General features: G+C 39.6%; 2 protein-coding genes across 2 annotated transcripts in view; one reads left to right on the forward strand and one right to left on the reverse strand.

Moving 5' to 3' along the window:
• Nucleotides 1-1,577, forward strand: part of tspan33b (tetraspanin 33b) — a 49,957-nt gene extending 48,380 nt beyond the window's left edge. The window contains exon 8 of the mRNA XM_074677588.1: nt 1,484-1,577. Within this exon, the coding sequence (XP_074533689.1) occupies nt 1,484-1,552 (69 nt within the window). The 3' untranslated portion in view covers nt 1,553-1,577. The remainder of the gene's footprint in view (nt 1-1,483) is intronic.
• ttc38 (tetratricopeptide repeat domain 38) overlaps nt 1,479-21,630 on the reverse strand; it is a 37,970-nt gene continuing 17,818 nt past the window's right edge. The window contains exons 6-14 of the mRNA XM_074677587.1: nt 16,876-16,951; nt 16,383-16,502; nt 16,185-16,244; nt 15,924-15,962; nt 13,185-13,266; nt 9,918-10,083; nt 4,939-5,098; nt 2,557-2,630; nt 1,479-2,202 (exon numbers count right to left, since the gene is read on the reverse strand). Of these exons, the coding sequence (XP_074533688.1) occupies nt 2,118-2,202; nt 2,557-2,630; nt 4,939-5,098; nt 9,918-10,083; nt 13,185-13,266; nt 15,924-15,962; nt 16,185-16,244; nt 16,383-16,502; nt 16,876-16,951 (862 nt within the window). The 3' untranslated portion in view covers nt 1,479-2,117. The remainder of the gene's footprint in view (nt 2,203-2,556; nt 2,631-4,938; nt 5,099-9,917; nt 10,084-13,184; nt 13,267-15,923; nt 15,963-16,184; nt 16,245-16,382; nt 16,503-16,875; nt 16,952-21,630) is intronic.

Here is a 21,630-nt window from a genome sequence, read left to right on the forward strand (position 1 = left end):
AAGTCCCATTAACTTTCAGATATTTACATCCTAATAATAATAATAATGATAAATAACAATAATAATAATAACTCAGACTTATATAGCGTGTTTTAATGATACTCAAAGATGCTGACTGTATAATTCCTATTTTGGTAACAGTTTATGTCTGTGCAGGTTTCAACCTCAAACTGTATAAAACAGGAACATTATCCATACAGAGTTTTGAGGCCCATCATTGCTGGTGCTCAGCTTTCAGGCAAGTCAGCCATTCCCTTAAACAGACAAAACACCCGTACAGTATGTGCCCAAAAAGAAATGAGCCGTTCAGACCAAAACATTTTTCAACCAGGCACCAAACCAGGGACAGAGACGGGATTTGCTCCTTTATTATTTGAATGCATTTTACAGATCTACCAATGATTGCTCTCCATGGTACTGACCAAAGAGAAGCGCTGTAATGCACCAGTGGGCTGCCCCGCTAGCGCTTCCAAATTTATTATAGGCTGTAAGAATGGCAACATAAACCACGATTAAATAAAGGACAAAAAAAAAAAAAAAAACAGTCTTCCCAAAATTATTCTCCAGTCCCACCCATAAAGCATAAGGCTGGATGTTTCACCGCTCCTTTTAATTTTTTTTTCTTCCCCACAGGGAAAAAGGTTGCCAAACTCACCTTTTTTATAAAATAGACATGGAATCTTACGATGAAAAAGTGAAGTGACAAGGGTTTAGGGTGAGCCTGTTGTAGCTCCACCTTCCGGGATCAGGTCAATTAAGTCTGGCACATAAACTATAAAAAAAATCAACTTGCTCAGCTCAAAGTGAGGTCATCACAAAAACTGCTCCCTCTGGTGGCTGGCTGCAGTAAAGGCCAAAAAGTGCATCTACCCAACCATACTTACTGTTATGATGGGGTTGAAAACAGGCTTTACGTCACGTTTAAAGATGATTGACATCTTGTGTGTTTTTTTTGTTTTTTGTTTTTTTTGGGGGGGTTGGGGTGGGGGGGTTGTTGATAAAATGTGTTGGGAGGGAAAGCCAAGAAGAGATTGGACTCTCCACTCTTGCGTGAACTGAACCACTTGGTGGGAACGGGGCTTAAGTGTTCGGAGGAGAAAGAAAGGGTGATGACGCAAAGTGATCAGCTGTAGCTGCTGAAAGCTGAACTCTGTTTTTTATAGAAAGAAGACAGAACACACAGTGTTGCAGTTTGCTGTGTAGCAGGTGGTCTTTATGTCTTGGCTGATCGTGTATTTACCACTGAATTTGATTTTTCCAACCATGAGAAATGATAAAAATATCACCAAGTCTTTTTCACACTGTGCAACACAGCAAAATGCTCTAATGGACTTCTTCCAGTTTCATCTTATTTAAAATCAGTTCCTGTCGTTGCCAAATGAGCGTCACAACACCCTTGTAGGGACCTTGAGGTAATAGGCACAGGCTGTATAGCTCCTCAGAGTCCGCTCTGTAATGTAAAGTGGCTGCTGCTCTTCTCTAGATTGCAGGCATTGTGCTGTCCCAGATCCTGATCTCTCAGATCCAAGATGAGATTACCTCAGTGTTGTGAGAGTGGGCCGATGAGGGAAGAGGAGGAAGAGGAGGAAGAAAAAGAACTCGCAGTACTGGGCTCCTCTGACGTCTGCAAGGACATCTGTTTCACTGCTACTGTATCACTGCGATGTTTCAGTACATTTCTTATTCCTTCTGTGCTGTTGCCTGCAGGCATGAAAGTGTGGTGCACTTTATTGTGTTACTCTGACAGACAGTTTTTGACATGGTTTTTGTATTGAAGATTTTATTTCTGATAGTATTTATTTTTCAATGCGACGTTTGGTAATAAAAAAATACAAAGTAAGTCATGCTGCTGTGTATTGATTGACAGTTTTATCTATGTGCTATGAAGCATGCAACCTTTCAGACTAAGGTGTTATTTTTCCAGCAAATCTGTTTATGTATAAAGATTAACATGTCAGAAAAATAAAAGCTGCGAAGCTCTTCTTTTTAAAAAGGTCATGCAGATTTCTTAAAAGCAGTAAGTTCCTGTGTTATAGTGAAATAATCTCTGTCACATCAGATTATGGTGTTCCCTCCTGTTTCTTGCATGGCAGCTGCCGGCACACCTTGCTGTGAGTCTAGTGCAGAGCCAGGGCTCTCTGCATGAGACGGCTCGTCAGAGGGGATCCCGGCTTCATGGCATCCCGCTCGTACAGGAGACATCTGCAGGAATTCAGCACAACACAAGACAGTACAAAGAGATGAACACAGATTGAGAGAGACAGGCTGAGAGGCTGACCTGATCAATAATGAAAGCCGAACATGCTGCTCAGACGGAGGATGTCTGTTACGTAAAGAGGGCGCACACTCTCGCTGCATGCTGAATACCAGCAGCTGGAGAAGCGGTGTGGACAGAAGCCCCTCAGACAACTATCTCATGATGAAATCTGCAGCTTCACACACTGCAACATCTTCCCCTATAATATCTCAGCAGACTTTTACATTAAACATGGATGCAACACTGATGCACATGGATTGAAGCCTTGTGTTTGGTCTGAAATCCCTTTTGTGGATTACCTTCCCAGTTTCTGGTGTTGCTTATTCTCCGATTTCATGGCTGCATGGATAAGGAGTTGATTGAAGACGTCTCTCTGCAAACAAAAGTCGACAGCCATTAGTAAACATAAATCTACTCGGAGCACTGTATGGAGTCTTTATAACCTTTTGTGATAGACTGTATGTACACGGCTGCCCCATGGGGAATAGTTTTCTGAACACAAAGAACAGAGAACACATCAAGTCCATCAGCATCCATCACATATTTCATTATTCATACGTTGATGCTCTCTGCTCCACATTCTCACATGTTCACAGGCTGAAAGGCTTTTTCTCATAGGCAGACAGCTCTTCACCTCTGGCCTGTTTTACAACAACGAATCTTTGTTTCACTCAGGAGTAAAGTTTGATCAATGCCTTCAAAAAAATGAAGAGCCTCAAGGTTCTTCTCGTTTCAGCCCTGAATAGGAGAACTACTGTTTGTTTCAGTTTTCAATTTCGTGTTTGCTGAGGTGACCCTGAGCCAATCTACTCTGTGGGCCTCATCTCCATTTACAGGTGCAATATGGTGAATAATTCATACTTAAGGGTCGAGATGTCAGTAGTATGTTTGTTGTCCAACCATCAGGTGTCAGGTGTCTGGAGTGGAATCCAGTCAAATACATCCTAACTTCTATTAACGCCATGGAAAGGGTTACTTTTTGTTTACATCTGTGAACAGATGTTTTTCTTAAACTGTGGAGTAACTGGGTTTAAAATGCCAAAACCACCCGGACAGATTTTGTGGGGGTAACAATCTAAGGAATTGTTTCCCTATATAACCTTAATTAGCTTTTTTGTGATTGTGGTTTTGTTATGCTTTTTTCCCTCTCAAGACTACTTTATGCTGCATACTTGGTTGGATCTGTACACTTCTTCTCTCCCACGTTACACTTAGTTCCTTACACTTAAATAAGAAAAGAAAAAACAGAGGTAACTCTATTACCATTCTATGTTTTTGTCCTGATGTCTGCCTTTCAGAATTGAAAAATAAATAAAAAATCATAAAAAAACAACAAAAAAGCATCCCAACTTATATCTGAGGCTCAAAATCTTCCACTACAAACTCAATAAATGTGTGAATGAATGAAGGAAGTGTCTTTTGGTTCACTTCCAACACTTGAAACAATTTTCAAGCCTGAAGTGAAATTTCAGAATTTCCAAGAAAAACAGAAAGGGTGTGGGTTGAAGCCTAAGTTTATAAAGACCTACCCCTCATATCTGGTAAAATATAACAAAGAAAAAAATGACAAAACATGAGAATATTGTAAATAATAACTGGAACTAAGAGTTTAATAAAACAAACCTATCAAGTAATATTTTCCATGGTGTATTTCACAATCATGTGTGTTTTTTTTTTTTCAGGAGTGGAATTCCATAAATTGAGCCTTCAAACTGACAGACAATGAGAATTGGTGTTTGTTGGTAACTTTGGTTTTTAAAAAATGAATGTTCCCCTCAGACTGTATTGATTGTCTCTCATTATAAACAACTTCTGAACACTTGGTGGTGATTTACAAGTTTTAGCTTTATCTATTGTTTATATTGTGATATATTTGACTGTAAATTTATGTATATTTAATTACAAAATAGAGGATTGGTTGGTTCAGGGTTTTTTTTTTTTTTTTACTTTATCATTTATATGGCTGTTTTGTAATAGAAAATAGTGTCTGTATTTGCTTTATATGTATTTCCCCAGACCTCTACACAGTATGTTGCGTATGGGGCGATGAGTGAATAATAATGTACTGCTTTATACAGAATTGAGATGGATCTGGACACTTTAAGCTGAGACATAATTTATATGATAGTCCAATTTAATTCATTATCAAAATCAACACCAAAAATGTGTTCTCACGCACAGTTTCGACTTTGTCTTCATCTATTCTAATGTTGTAGTTAAGGTCTGTCTGTCTGAAAATCAAGTATTTTTTATTCCCAAGATGATGTAGTAGTTACTTGCATCAAACTAATCCTTTAAGTATCCAAAGTTCACTCCCCACAGTATCCAGAAACTGTTTGAAGTGTTTTCTAAGACAAAAGATTCACTGGACTTCCTGGAAGACATCAGAAAACTCAACCTCTGTTTAGCGAATATTTAAAAAAATGTTTTCCCCTCTCAAGGACACACTTGACAATTATTTTAGCCAATCAAAAGCCAAGGGTTGGGTAGAAACCACGAAACTATCTTTCAAGCAAGTCAGCGAAGCCTCTGTGAGACTTACTGTTTACAGTGAAACTGAGACTAGCAAGAAAGACATGAACAGACCCTGCTTTGGCTTTTTTATGAACGTGCAGTTGCTTCACAAGCTGTGATTGGCCAGCAAACAATGCAGAGCAACAAAAAGTTGCTGTGGGCTCTACCTGTGCATCACTGCCCCCGATGTTCAGAACGTCGTAGCGTAACGGGTACAGTAGCTCCACAGCCTGGTTGTAGTTGCCCTGGTCGTACTCCACCATGGCCTGACACATCGGCAGACCCATGGTGCCAGCCAGCTTGTGCTGGTAGTGCTCTCCAGGATCTCTGTGGCAAAAGAAGACATCAAGTCATACATGTGGAGGACGAAAACCCAGTGTGGAGAGGAATGTGTTTCAGAGTATTAGAGAATTTATTTCACAGGTTTTTGAGGGAAATATTTATCACGATGAGATGGAGGTCTGTGAAACTAATGTTTCCTATAGGATACATTCAGAACCTGAATCCAGTGACGTCTTTGGACATTCGATGCACCAGCAAATATCTCTTCACACCAAATGTTGCTGCATGCTTGGATTTGAAAAGTAAGTGCAAACATTGTAAATATTGTATTTATTGTAAATTTTGTACAAGGCCTGATGAAAAAAACAATTAAAAACGTAAACTCTGTTTGTCTTAGGTTTTATCAACACATCACTTCATAGTTTTGCCAGAGCAGGAAAATAAAAAGTATTTTTCTTTTGTATACTTCTCAGAACACATGGAAAGAGAATCTGACAAAAGTTCTCTGATAAGCCTTTTATTAAAATATTCTCTTTATGCATAAAGATTTTTTAGACATGAAAGGAGAAACTTTTGGAACTTTAACTGTAAATAAAACAATAAAGGGAGAGATGAGAGTCTGATAACTTCTCTTAGGAATCTTTTGTACAAGCTAATTCTAAAATAGTTGGTGCACTGAGTAAAATGTTCAAAAACATTAAACAATCTGATGGTTTGCTGATCATTTCAGCCCAGCATCAACTGAAAATACAGCAACTGATGCAGGGTAGAGTTTGGCATTTGAAGGATCTGTTTGGTGTTTGCAGTGACACAATCTGTTCTTGTTTCCAACTAATGTAGTCTCAAGTTACATACTTCTGTTCTTACGCTTACTATTCTGAGTGGATAAGTGCTTTCAAACTGACGGTATGGAAAAACACAGTGCACTTTGATTTCTCAGCTGGCGCACTCCAATCAGTCAACAGGGTTAGTGTGGAACACTGGACACTTTTCACGCTCAACGGTCGCCATTTTGGTGGTAATCAATGAAAAGCAGAGGGAGGCCTGTTGTGAAATGCGACCCTAGTTTCCAGTAAATGCAGAGTGTACGCAGTGCACTTCATGTTAGTGTATCTACGGAAGTGAGCACCCTTAACTACTGTTTTAAAGATGTGACTCTTTCTGAGATGTGCATTTGTTTTGAAGCCAATTAATTCATTCATTCAGTGTTCAAGACGACTTTTTACTGAACGCAGAAAATAGGATCCAGGGCCACCTCTCTGTGAGGGCCAGTGGACCTCATTCACAAACAGCGCGTACCCACAAATTTGTGCCAGAATTGTGCTTACAAATGTTTGACAAACAAATCTGTAACCCATCAATATTTTCTTCTTTGAATTTGTTTTTATTCTGCGAAAAAAATGTAGAACCTGGTCAGACCATGCTAATGATGAAATGAAAAATGAAAATCAACTCTCTCAGAAAATGTAAACACAAACTTTAAACTAAAGGCATGGCCTATTTAGGCTACTTTCAGTAAAAAAAAAAAAAGTAGACTTTGATAGAATAAAAAAAATCAAAATGTACATTGACTAAATGTATTGAATAACCACAAAGTGACACGTATCCACCCCTATTATATGTAGGGATGATTACCTTTCACATTTGAAACGATAAGGTGCCCGGTACCTGGAAATCAGTAACAGTACTCAACGGTACTAATTTTTCAGTACTTTTGTGTGCATTTAGGTGGTAATTAATATTAATTTTTGTAGTAATAAAATCTTATTTTTTTTCAGTAGAACATATTTATTCTTCAACCTTGCAATGCTGTGTTTATGTCCAGCATGGAAAACTGCCTACTCTCCAGCTCTCTCACAGTCTGAAGGATGCGTTTAAGCACCTAAACATAAGATAAGGTAAGATTTTTATTGTCTCCCATGGGAGAAATTTGTCTTGGACGCGAGGGCCCAGGTGACACTCACACTTAAGTCCAATCACACTCAAGCATAAAAAATAGAAAGTTACTCTAGAATGTATCCATTACATATACACAAATTTCAGCACAGTTTGATGTATATTGCACAATGCCCATGAATAGAAGAAAGAAAGAAATTATTGCACAATGCCCACCGGGAAAAACTAAAAAACTTAAAACAAATGAATTGCCAATTCTCATTGTCTTGTCACTCACATGCACCCACAAGCATACACGCTGACACACAAACACACCCACAACACACTGACACACAACAATACACACATGCTGACACACAAATGTACACACATAACATGCTGACACCCAAAGACACACACACACACACACACACTTCATCTCTTACTGTTGTTCAACAACTTAATTGATAATAGCTGCGTTTCCACCAAGCAGTTCTGGTCAGTTCAGTACGGTTTGGGACGGTTTGGTACAGTTAAGCCTGATCCCGTTTGCGTTTCCACAGCAAACTGTGCCCTCTCGTGGCGGGCGGCGTGTAAGCCGGATGCCGGAAGCCGCAGCTGGTAAACAATAGCGCGACGCCGTAGCAGCTTACCCCGCGATTAAAACCAACAAAGAAGAAAACGCGACACAGTAAACAAAGAGCACACATGGAAGACATGCTGCATTTCGTCCTCTCTGTGATTTTCATGAAACTCTCTGTTACAAAGTGCGATCAAGCTTTGTTTCAGAGAAGTCTGTGTGCCGCCAGGAGAAATGCAGCCGCTGTTGGGGTAAGTGACGATTCTTTTGACCAATCAACCGTCTGCAGTGTGTTGCTCCACCTCCCGAGAGCGGATCGGTTCAGTCTGGTACCCATACGAAAGGGTCCCAAAAAAGTGGGACAGCTCGTCTTGGTTTTTAGGGATCCGTCCCAGGATGAGTCTGTCGAAGCGTCGCTTAAAGCGCACCGTACCGAAGACGAACCGACCCGGACTGCTTGGTGGAAACACGGCTAATGGTACAAGAGAAAATTTGTATCGGTTCAATTTACAGTGAGGTTGCCTGTATCTTCTGCCTGAAGGCGTTATCTCATTCTCCTTGTACGGGATTTGGTTTGGGTTCGCAGTGATTTTTTGACATGATTTTGATTTTGCTTTTAATCATGGTACCTTTTGATCTGAAGTGAATCAGGACTTGGTACTACGGATGGAATTCGGTTGGTACCTTTAGAAGTACCTAATTCGGCACCCATCCCTACTTATACGTGTAATAATTCATCTTAAATTAAATGCTTAGTTGTACAATTAATAATATTACAGCGCACATTTTAAAATGTCACAGTTTTGATGTTAATGAAATGGTTGAGTTTGGTAAATGCAGTGTCTCTAATAGAGGTCAGTTATAAAGCAGGTTTCTAATGTAAACTGAGTGAAGTCATGAAATAACTGCCCCTCCTCATGACATTCTCTGATCAAATGATGAAACACAGCTTCACTGATCACTCACACTTATTCATTTGTTCGCAAAAATATCCAGCAACTGTTTTAATAAGTATGGTTTATGTTTTGGAAACTTGTTGTGATCTCACTCACAGCACCCAGGAGCTTCAGCTGATCATTGATCACCCCGTAAAGACTCCAGGTGAGTGGATGGGGAGTGGGATGAGGGTGACGCTGGCGACGTGGATGTCGAGGTCTGTGTCGCCTCCTCCTGAGGCCCTGAACAGATGTCCTTATATGGATAAATTGAGGTCTGGTAGTTTGCTGATTGCAGGTTGTGGGCACTCACCTGTTAATTTATAATAATTCTGATTCACTTACATATGCACAGTGGAGAGAAGGGAACTGGCTGCTGTGCATTTGTCATGAATCCAAATAAGATTTTGTACAAACAAAACTTTTCCTTACACATTTCAGCAAAACAAAGCAAGACCATTCTGTTCTACTACAGCACGGGTCAGTAGTAGAGGAGTCCAGGTGCTAAACCACTGTTCAGCAGCAGAAATCTCATATCAGGAAAGAATGGGACGTTCCACTTTCCTCCTGGTCTCACAAATGTGACAGAGCTGATGTTAAAAGAGAAGCTGATGACACACGATGATCAGCATGACCTTGTCCCAACCATTCTGAAATTGTGCATGTTTTACTTTCATCAAATATAAAACGGCTAAAAGGGTTTGGAGACCATCAAATTCTATTTTTAATCAACATTTCACAAAATGTTCAAAGATTTTTGGAATTGAGGTCATATTTGGAGAAGAGACTTTAATGTTCACTGATGTGAATGGCGCCAAAAGCGGTCTCAAATGTTAAAAGTCAAGAAAAGTAAATAAAAAACAGCTCCAAGCTATTTCACTGACGCAGATCTTACAACATTATCATCAATATCTAAGGATTCACTTTGCTGTGAGGCCGCAGAACTAAACTGTTTGGAGGCTTTTTGGTTAAGTTTACGCTCAGAGCTACTTCCTCTGGCTGCAGGAGGAAGGAGAAAAAAGAAGATGTGAAAGTATAGATTATGTAAAAATCTGTTCAATCCGTTAACGAAGAGAAACAAACGTGACACAGTGCCACGTATTCCAGTGACAGAGCTGAATAAAAGCAGAGCTGAACCACGTCCATGCGGCTTGCCTGATGCTTTAAAGAAGTGCTGTGTTGAATATAAAGTGGTGGTTTTAAATGGCAGTTTAAATGGAGAGCAGAGGCTGTCAGCGGTTGGACACCGCAGAGCTCCGGAGACGCTGCAGCTGCCGGTACATCTGCTGCAGTGGGGAGACCCCGCTGTCTGAGATGGACCGCAGCTCTGAGTTCTGAATCCTCTCTCTATCTGGCCTTCCCACGCTCAGCCCCGTTTCTGTCTCCGTTTTTACATAAGGCCTGTGAGGCTCTTATGTAACGCTGACAGAGTGTCAGGGTGTGCGCTGAAGGGGAGAGATGGTGTGGAACTTACTTTGCCAATTCCTGGAGGCCCCCGAGCAGACGCTGAGAAGTGGCGCTCTCTTTGGCTCCCAGAGAAGTCATTAGGAAGTGGACGTCGTTAAACATGGTCACGTGATCATCGGTGTGAGGCTGAGTTACCTGGAACAGCTCTCGCCAACGGTCCTTCACACACACACCTGACATATGCACCAACACAAACACACACACATATAGCTTGATTAGTGCATTAAGGTTTTAGAAATAAAAAGACGTATTGAAATATAGAGACAGACAAACTTAGAGCTTGTTTAAATTTACTGAGACACAATAGCCCCATTTCCACCAAGTGGTTCAGTTCAGTTCGTCTCTGCACGGTACATTTTACGGCGCTGCCACTAACTAATCCTGGGATAGATCTCCAAATAACCAAGACAAGCCGTCCCACTTTTTGGGACCCTTCTGTAGGGGTGCCAGACTAAACCAATCTGATCTTGGAAGGTGAAGCTACAACACTGCAGACCGTTGATCACTTCCTGTGTGAAAGCTGCATTTCTCCTGGCAGCACACAGACTTCTCTGAAACAAAGCTTGATTGTTCTTTGTATCAAAGAGCCACATGGCAATCACAAAGAAGGCAAATTGCTGGATGTCACTCATTGTTGCTCTTTGTTTACTGTGTTGCGTTTTTCTTCTTCGTTGGAATTATTAGCGGTGTATTCTCTGTGACTATGGCGTCACACTATTATGTTACTGATGCGGCTATCAGCATCCAGCTTGCAAGCCGCCTACCACAAGGAGGCACAGTTAGTTGTGAAAACACTAACAGGACCAAGCCTAACCGTGCCATCCTGTACCAAACCATAATGATCCAAACCGGGCTGCCTGGTGGAAATGGGGCTTATGTTTGAGAGGGGTCCAGCTGCAGACCTCCACTCTCAGCCGACTCTCTTGGAGCTCCACTCTGAGACCATCTCCACTGTCAGAAGGAAGTGACGTAGGATGTGAAATTAAGCAAAAAAAAAAAAAAAAAAAAGCTAACAGAGAGATTACTATTAAATAAATTTGAAGTTGGTCAATGGATCTGGATATCTAAATATATTTTAACAATTATGGACAATCCCTCTCACCCACTACATGAGACTGTGTGGGACTTGAGCAGCTCCTTCAGCAGCAGACTCAGACTCCCACCCTGCAAGAGGGGGCGCTACCGCAGGTCATTCCTCCCTATTGCAATACCACTTCATAACACACAAACCTGAACTCTTACCAGAATGACATCAAGCATTCAATAAATACATGTACTTTTGCTCACAGTTCCAGTACTCAATGTAAATATTCATTGTCAAGAACCAATTTTTGTATATATCTCGCTCCTATATAAATATGTAAATAGTAATATTTTTTCTACTTTTCTATATTTCTTAATTTTCTCATATTTCTTCAAATTTCTAATTGTATATTCCATTATCGTATTCTATTTTTATGTTATTGCATTACTGCACTTTTTTGTTGGGCTGCTGTGACAAAAAAATTTCCCCCTAGGGGGATCAATAAAGAATATTCTATTCTATTCTATTCTATTCTATACCAAAATAAGGAAAAAAATAAAAATAAAAAACCCCGGTCACCTGTCATCAAATTATTGTTTTGTTATACGTTATTGACTGAAATACGCCATCTAGTGTCTTGAAGTGGTAATAACAATAATTTAAGCCATAGCCTACAAGTAAATTTAATTTTGTTTTCTTGCTGGAAAACATTTGTCTGTTAGTATTTTGACATTAAGGGTTTTGAGTATTGTGCACAGAGACTAACTGTGATATGTTTCTGTAATCAAAGTTGAAATTCTAGTTTAACACCATCAGTTTATGCTAACTGCAAGCATATAAATTCAATTTCCCATATACGTTGGCATCAAGCTAGCGCTATTATTTTTTTCCATATAGCCTCTGGTATATTAGGAGATATATATCATTTTGAATGTATTGAATAAGAATTTGGTGTGAGAGAGTAATGATCATTTCTTTGTGTGTTCAGTTCTTCAGTAAAACCTCTAGCTGAAAATCCTCAGAGTTTTCTTGGGGAAATTGTTATCATCTGCTAAGCTAAGATAGCTGGGGTGTGAAACAAATGAGGAACTCTGCCTGTTAATTCATGTTGTGTAATTGAAGACATGCGTTTAATATATTTTCTTTTCTTAATGTAACACTATCAAGGATTCAGGTTCACTAAGGTAGTCAAAACAGAAATATTGGCTGTGTCTACACAATGTAACTTTGAAAGCAACTTTTATTTTGAAATTTTACCTCATATCCTGACATAACTTCCTTCTGACTATGGAGGAGAGGAGCCTCCAAGAGAGTCGGCTGAGAGTGGAGGTCTACAGGTGGACTGTTTTGGGAATGTTTTGATAAAACGTGTCTGTGTTCAGATCTCTGATTGATTGGAAATCACAAGTCAGTGTTTCATTCAGTCTGACAGCTGACAACTCAACTGTGATCTGCACATTTGTGAGATTAAAAAGAGAGTTAACTGAGGGAAAAACTGCATCAGAATAGAATCAGACATCTGCTTTTTTTCACTGAATACCTGTCTGTCTCACAGGTTTCTTAACGTCCTATCACAGTTTTGAATAAACTTTCAAAATATCAGTCCTGGAGTTAAAGATATGGGTCCATATAAGATATGAGGAAAGGTTTTAGTTTACATTTATTTTTGCCTGCAAAGAATTTTAAAAACAACAGCTGGTAATGACTGTTTTTTCCTGAAAGCCTCATATACTTGATTCTGATTGGTCACTTCCTTTTGGCAAGGGAGGGATCATTTCTCAACACCAAAACTTTGGCCGAGGTCGGCCTCTTCCCACATGTTGTTTGTGCTGCCAAATACAACAGCTCAAAAATGTCATGAGGCCCACCCATGCTTTACTGATTCACAGAGATTTCTGTTATACTCAATTATATATCTTTCTCACTTAAAACCAAAGTGCACAGCAAAAAGTTAAATTTAAGCAAGTACTTGTCTTTGCCTTTGTAAAAACAGTATAATAATTGACTTATGCAATATGACCAAATGAGAATATGTGCAACATTCACTTGACAAGTCCAAAAACACGTCGTATTTGAAGATACTGAAAGTTCAAATGATGCCTTGTTGTTTCATGTAAAGAGTAAACAAATTTTTCGATAGGGTGAGAAAAAAAGTACTTGTTTAGTTTCCTGTAGAAAGCGTTTCCTGAGCACAGACAGCTGTTCCTTCTTACATAAGATCATGACGCCCTCTTTTATTCCCCAGCTTACCCTCCATTTCCAGTCTGTAGAGCATTGAACTGGCATCCACCGTGTCCAACATGGATCCTGATGCTTTACAGCGTCTGAATATCTTTAGAGAGAGAGACAAGCTGTAACTGTTGATCACTGCAGGATGTTCATGTCACTGTCTACACACAGAGACACACTGCCTGGCCAAAGAAAAATCACCACCTGGACCTAACTAAGCAACTAGGTTCGAGCCTCCTATTGTATAATAACTGCATGGCAACTATCTTTGAGCTGGTAATAAGTTATTTAGTTTGAGAAGGATCAAATCATTGGAATGCAACAAGCAGAGGAAACATCTAAGGAGATTGCAGAAACTACTAAATCTGGGTTAAGAACTATCCAACACATTATTAAAAACTGAAAGGATAGTGGAGACCCATCGTCTTCCAGGAAGGAAGAAATGTGGCCGGAAAAAAATCTTGAATGATTGTGATCGGAGATCACTTTAACGTTTGGTGAAATCAAATGGATGAAAAACAACAGTAGAACTCAGGGCTGTGTTTGATATTGAAAGCAAGAGCATTTCCACACTTACAATGTTAAGGGAACTCAACGATTGGGACTGAAAACCACTGATCAGTGAGGCTAACTGGAAAAAAGGCTTCACTTTGCTAGGGAGAATAAAGATTGGACTCTGGATCAATGGAAGAAGGTCATGTGGTCTGATGAGTCCAGATCGACCCTGTTCCAGAGTGATGGGCCATCAGGGTAAGAAGAGAGGCAGATGAAGTGATCACCCATCATGCCTAGTGCCTACTGTCCAAGCCTGTGGGGACAGTCTATGATCTGGGGTTGCTGCAGTTGGTCAGGTCTAGGTTCAGCAACAGTCTGTGCTCAAAGAATGAGGTCAGCTGACTACCTGAATATACTGAATGACCAGGTTATTCCATCAATGGACTTTTCTTCCCTGATGGCACGGCCATACTCCAAGATGACAATTCCAGGATTCATCAGTCTCAGATTGTAAAAGAGTGGTTCAGGGAGCATGAGACATCATTTTCACACATGGATTGGCCTCCACAGAGTCCAGACCTTAACCCCATTGACAATCTTTGGGATGTGCTGGAGAAGGCTTTGTGCAGCAGTCAGACTCTACCATCATCAATGAAAGATCTTGGTGAAAAATTAATGCAACACTGAATGGAAATAAATCCGGTGACATTGCAGAAGCTTATCCAAACAATGCCACAGAGAATGTTTGCCGTAATCAGAATCAGAATCAGCTTTATTCACCAAGTATTTCCAGAATACAAGGAATTTGACTATGGTTTAAAGTGATACTCCGGGATGGAACAAGTTGGGGCCTATCACAAGGTTTAGGGCAGAAATTACCCCTACAGCAGTGTTTTTGTGCAGCAGAAGCCCAGGGCGCACGCACCAAACACCCCCTCCCTGCTCCTCTGCAGGTTTCCTCTGCACTCAGACAGGGCCATTTTTTACTTGACCAAAAACACAAATAAACGGACTCCCAGCAAAAAAATCTGATATCAGTCTGCATTCACGTTTTATTTAGAGAATTTTCAACACGTTACTTTCTCAAAAAACCATCGCTATATAAGGCTCTAGTTCTCCTTGTGTCGTAAAACGGCGTTACCTCCGCTGCAGAGCCACAACTGGCTACGAGGCGCTCGCCGCTTAGTGTATCAGTCCACGCGCGCGGTGTGCCAGATATAAACAAACGCAGGTAGTCTGCCAGGACGAAGAGACACGATGAGAACTAGAGCCTTATTTAGCGGTGTTTTTGTGTGAAAGTAACGCGCTGAAAATTCTCTAAATAAAGCATGAATGCAGACCGATATCAGAATTTTTTGGTGGGAGTCCGTTTATTTGTGTTTTTGGTCAAGTAAAATATGGCCCCGTCTGAGTGCAGAGGAAACCGGCAGAGGAGCAGGGAGGGGGTGTTTGGTGCGAGCACTCTGGGCTTCTGCTCCACAAAAACACTGCTGTAGGGGTAATTTCTGTCCTAAACCTTGTGATAGGACCAAACTTGTTCCATCCCAGAGTATCACTTTAAGCTGCGCTTGGTACAAATGTTGTGGATGGAAAAACACTGACAAACACAAAATATTAAAAAAGTAGAAAAATAGAACTTACGCAGTAGGGGAAATAATAATAATTACAATACTAAATAAAGAATTTTGTACAGAGTAAAATACAGATATATACAATTAAAGTTAAAAAGTTAAAAAGTTTAAAAGTAGTGCACTGAGTAGATGTCAGGTAATCAAAGCTAAAGGCGGTCCAATGAAACATTAGAGTGTGTGACCTTTTTTGGCCAGACAGTGTATTTCTAAGTTGTTTAAAAGGAGGAAAAACTCTACTGACAACGGTTTTTAAAAATTCACCAAACTCTCTGCTAACTTCACAGGAGAATTTCTGCTGTGTTCAAACTTATTGCAGCAGTAAGAAGTACAAACTATGAAATGTTGATGAGAGGCACATTACATGAAAGGGCTTTCCTTTGAAACTGTCCCCTATTTTTAGAGACAATAAAATAATAATCGACCCTGGCAGCTGACACTGAACCACGTCTTGACATGGACTTGACTTCCATTTGCGCACACTTGAGTTCCTGACTCATACACAGCACAACATATTGCTTTTAGTCTGCGTCCCATGTGTAATGGTGTATGCATGGCTCTTCAAAGGGCTGCGTGTGGATGTGCATCCACAGATAAACATGAAAGTTTTGACTCAGCCCTCTTCTCACAAACATACCTGGGAATCAAAAATCTCCAGAGCGGCGTCGTATTGCCCCTGTGGGGGAAGGAAGAGGGATGGATTTGAATAAGTTCAGACTGAGGAAATAAAGGGCGGTTGATAGATTGTGTTGCACAGATGCAAACACAAATTAATCTTGCAATATAATCAACTCCAGACTTCAAATTACCCAGGGGAAAGGATATCATAAATACAAATTCTACAACACTCCCTCTGCAAACTATCCGCCTGACTGAGAAAACTCATTATAATCTTTACCTTCTCAATGAAGTACAGACCCCAGTGCCAATAGTTGTGGCTTGCCAGAATGTCAGATGCCTGGAATGAAACAAGGCAAATTTGACACATTTTTCATGCACTAGTCAAAGCTGTCGTTATGTCAGTGGACCTGGTGCTGCAGAGACTGCAGAGTCGCAGTTTCTTCAGAGAAAAACACAGAAACAGAGGAAGGCGTACCGCCCAGTCTTTCTCTCTGCTCTCCATGAACTTCAGGCCTTTGTCGAGCTCGGCTCTCATTTCACACACATGAGCTACAGTGTGCACAGCCCAGGCGTCTCCTGGAGTCAGAGCCAGGCCCTGCGGAGAGAGTTTCACAGGTTGAAGTATTGAAGGGCAGCAGATACGCAGGGAAAACCCTGCACTCCTCACTCCAGTGAAATCACAGTTCATAAATAATAGCATACTCGACCCTCAGTAACTATCCGTCCTTTCGTCTCTGATTTTTTTTTTTTTTTTGTGGAGTGACCCTCATCTCACAAACACTCTCACATTCAGCACACAGGAGCGGTGCTGCGGCGCTCAGAGAGCTGTTTTGTATTGGTGCTGGACTGCAAATTACTTGGAGAAATGAACTGACACTATCAGCTCAGGCACAGACAGCCTGGACCACCCACTTTAAATAATGACAACAATGAGTAGAAAAGAGCATAATGGAGCAGAAAAAACTCACCTCCATGGCCACTCTCTCAGCCTCGTCATAGAAACGAGTCTCCATGAGACCAAAGGAGTACATTCCTTTCAGATATCTGAGGGCATAAACACACATAAACAAAGCTCTTATCACAAAATACAGAGTGGAAATTAAGTTTACTCATGAAATTAATTCATTCAGGATGATTAAAAGCAGACACTACTGTCATGCTTTCAGCAATAACAGCTACAGGACATAAACAAGAGCGCTCTGAAGTGACCTCATATTGTTTCAAAAAGTCAGCTCGATTGATTAAAACAGTCCCAACTTTTTATGCCTTCAACAACTTTTCTAATGCTGCCGGCCTCCACGTATAACTCAGAGGAATGTTGGCTTGTATTGTCAATAATTGCCAGTGCAGACAAAGCTTAAAGGTAGAGTCTGCAGGATTTTATAAAAAAATAGTGTCAACTTTTATAGGAACAATCCTGCTCAGTCGTGTCCTACAGGCATGGGATGAGAAGGCACACAAGTTAGCTTTCTGCTAACCAGGTATGTGATAAATACCCATGATTAGCTTGTGCTATCATGCTAAGTCAGGTGCACTGCTCTCGAATCTCCCCCACGGAGAAACATAATGCCACAGGTGGTTGCTGGGCTAGTGAGTGTTTTCATGTAGTCACGGTCTGAGACAGTGGGTGTGTGCTGCCGCTGGCACTGAGCCAAAGAGGAGGAGGAGACTACTTTAATTTTTTTGTTGACTACAGGTAACAAAAATTCCTGCAGACCCTACCTCTAAAAAGAAAAGTGACATGAAAGTCACCAGTAAACCTGAGATTATGAATCAATGTTGTTCCCACTTGTCAACCTAATGTAAAGAGAGACATTAGTGTAAACTCTCTACTGTACATTGGGATGTGTGTGTCAAACTGGTTAATCAGTTAGCCTATTATTGTGTCATTTACTGAAATGTTGAAATACTGAGCAGTCAGATTTAAAGATCAAATAAATGGGGTGAATTTTCCATTCTGCCTTACTTCTGCTTTAAATTTCCTGAGTCACCATCTTTTCTAATGAAAACAAAATGATATCAGCAAGATATACCAGCCATTGGCCAACTTGCCTTCAGATCTGACCCTGGTGTTGGGTTATCTTTCTGATACAGACTTAAAAAATTAGATTGAATTATCAGTGACAAAAGAGCAGATCTATTAAACTGCGTTCTATGTCTCTTATGTGTGTGCTAAGTCATCAACAGCCTTGGTCTGCACATTTGTGCTAGCCATATACCGTAAACCCTGAAGTGTAACCAACCTAATCCATTGGATTACGCCATGAAAACTTAAAAATTGTTAGTAAGTTCAATTTACTCAAATGCCTGAGTTTTCAGAGTTGAAACTGATGATTTCTGAGTAGATTTAACTTTTGTCACTGACTAAGTAAGAACAACTTAAAATCATTAGTTTCTCTGACGGCGTCTTGTAACCGTGAGTGAGGAGGTGACGCAGTCAATATGAGACCCTGCTGAACTTTAAAATGTCATTTAATTTAGTTTTTTAGATCTGTTTCAAGTTTTTATTACTACATTTACTTAATTTATAAGGCAAATTATTGATATCACATCTTTCAGTTTTGAGTAAGGTCAACTTATTATGTTTTACAGTGATATGCAACATATATCTTTTAACATTACTTAATATTTTAATTTTTAACAAAAAAAAAATCATCAGGTTTATCTAATTCAATTGATTGATCATTCAGTAGAATGGCTTATGTGTACAAAAATAGCATGTGGAAAGATAACTAGCATCTCAAAAGCAAATTTTCATTCCTGTGCTTCAGGCACTGTGATGCCCAGCTCTTCATCCACTCCTGTCTGAGCTCTCTCCCAGATACAAACTGCTCTAACACTCTTCAAAAATATTTCTGGCTTAAAATTATTTTTATGCCAACAAAACAAAATTCCTGCTGTTTTCAAATGCAGTGTTTTCAACCAGCTCCAAGTCTCCATTTCTCAGTGCACACTAATCGAGTTAGTGTCTCCAAAGATACCCTGGTTTTCTAAAGGATGAATCTCTCTTTCAGCCTTGTGCAGCTAGAGATACATCTAATAATAGAAGCTTGTCTCTGCTACTTTTATGTCCGTGTTGGACTATGAGAAGGTCTTGAGTGGGTACGCCTCTTCTCTTAGCTTACACGCTGTGAACTTTGTGTATCAGCGAGCAAAGAGGTCGATCACTGACTGTAAAGCTCTCACTTGTCATTGTTTGCTTTATGAATGCGTTGGTTTGTCCTCCCTGTCTACATTCAGACTCAAACACTGTTTTATCTGTATTTACAAGCCTTTCCTTGATAACTTCTTGCCCTCATACCTTCTCACCTTCGTCAGGGAGAAGAGCTCAGACTTACACATTTTAATCCAAGGATCTTTTCTTACTGTCCGTGCCAAAGGACAGAACTAAGGTGGGTAAAAAACACTTGAATTCTTTCTCTTTACTTGTGATGATATACAACAAGAGCTTTAAGTGAAAGAACAGGTCTCACTGAGGGGGTTTTAGGTTTTCTGCCTGATGTTTTTTTCCCATTTTGTTGACTTGGACAACCTTGAGTCACTTTAATTCAGTTAAACAGTTGAACTGTAATTCCTGTTATTACTGGAGTATCACTCACCACACATTTACAATCCCATAAACTATTATTACAGTCAGTTTTAATAGGTTTCATTACATTTTACCTTAAAAGATTAGGAAAGTCTGAAGTTTCCAAATCATAATTCTCATCCTGATAGTGAGGAATAGAGAACGTTTCATCAATCCTGGTATCAGACTGAGTTAGTATTCGTGTTTCCACTAGAGCCTGGGTATTAGTGTTGGTATCAGAACTTTGTCATTATATTGCAGATATTAATCATTTGCTAACGCCCTCATCCCGTAGCCCTTTGAAGCTTTTTATGATTCCTACTAAAAAAAACCTGGTACATGCTTTTGTGTTAACCTAATACATCAGTACATAGTTATCACTTTAAAGCAGAACATTGACTTAAATAAAAACATTAAGTGGACCCAACTCACTTTTCAGCAAAATGTTATTAACAGTTATTTTAAACAAGTAATGGTAATTAGTAAGTTTAAAAAGTTGAGAAACTTAGCTTTTCTGAGTTGGGTCAACATAAAAAAATAAATTTATCAGCAATATGTATTTATTTGATCACTTCACACATTCGCAAAGAAGCTCTGATTTACTTGGTGCTTAATTCATTTCTGGGATAGTCTACATACACAAGAAAAAACAAACTGTTGGTCCAACTTGCACAAAAAATATTTCAAGTTTTTTAAATAACTGTTTTAAGCTAGACTAATAAAATATAAAGTCACATGTGCTTTGAAATTCAATTCATTTGAATTGATCACCGCAAATAAATCAAACTCAAAATTTACACATACTAACCAAAAGTTTCTATATTTTTTAATGAAATATTCTCTATAAACAAACTTAAAAAATGCTCTTTTATATTTTAAGAAAATGGTTTTAGGAAAACATTTTTTTCTGTGACTGTGTTTTGTAACCATGATTAAGGAGGGAACACAGTGGATATGAGACCCTGCTATTCTCCAAGATGTGCAGTGGTGACACAGGCTGTCTGTGCTCCACATGGCACAGACTGTCTGTCTGTGCTCCACAGCATGGACAGACTGCCTATGCTTAAAACACTGTCCTAGTGATAATTAAAAGTTAACTGCAAAATAAAAAATGATGCTACGTTTCAAAACTGGCAAAAAATAGCATGATAGCCCAGCCAAACACTCAATTCCTTAACATATTAATCATTAGGCACACTGAAAAAAAAATAGGTACAAGACTACGTGCCATGGAGTACAGACCACCAGTCAGTGCCATAGAGCACAGACAACATGTACCCCCTGAAGAACAATATTTCAATGTACAGAAGGGTCTCATATCTACTGCCTTCCCTCCTCACTCACGGTTACTAAAGTCATGTTATTAGAGCCGATTTTTATTGTGACAGCATTTGTAACCATGAGTGAGGAGGGAACGCTGTGGATATGAGACCCAGCTGTACTTTACAATGATATTTAAGTTAGATGTTAATTGTTATTTTTTTTAATCACATTTACTTCATACATAAAGCCTGAAGAATTTAAATTTTTTAGATATACTCAGTATTATTGAGCGTAAAATGTTACACAAGAAAACTGAGTTATCACGAAGCATAAGTTGCGTTAACTTGGGAAAAAAATGTGTAAGTTGTATTTACTTGTCATATCTAAGTCAGCAGAACTTAATTTTTTTGAGGCAACGAGTTGCCATACTTTTTTGAGTAAGGTCAACTTATATTTTTCAGTGAAGGCTTTGTTAAAAACTTGATTCTGATTGGGTTTAATCATTTAACAGTCACTGACTCAACAAATCAAATAAATTCACAGAAAGTCGTCCATCACATTTCCCCCCTGCCTGTTGACACTGTGGTAAAAGCTGTAGTGTCTGTCTTGCTGGGTCCATAATAACAGTCAGCTGGAATGGATGTGAGAGCATCTCTACGTAGCTGATCTCTACAAAGACGCTCTGACCCTGCAATCAATCTATGACACATTGACTCTTGTCAAATCAATGAGCCACCTAGCTAGCTAGCTAGCTTAGACACTTGAACTCTACAGACACAATGTTCTCATGACGAGTCACATCAGCCCGGTCTCCACTCATGCTCCACAAAGTTACATTTATAGAATGAACCAGCATCAGTGATCGGAAGAAATGAAGGTGAAGGTGAGAAAA

The sequence above is a fragment of the Halichoeres trimaculatus genome, unplaced genomic scaffold (assembly GCF_033239565.1).
Source record: "Halichoeres trimaculatus isolate MK-OKI-2021-1 unplaced genomic scaffold, fHalTri1.1 fHalTri1_scaffold_10, whole genome shotgun sequence".
Taxonomy (NCBI): Eukaryota; Metazoa; Chordata; class Actinopteri; order Labriformes; family Labridae; genus Halichoeres; species Halichoeres trimaculatus.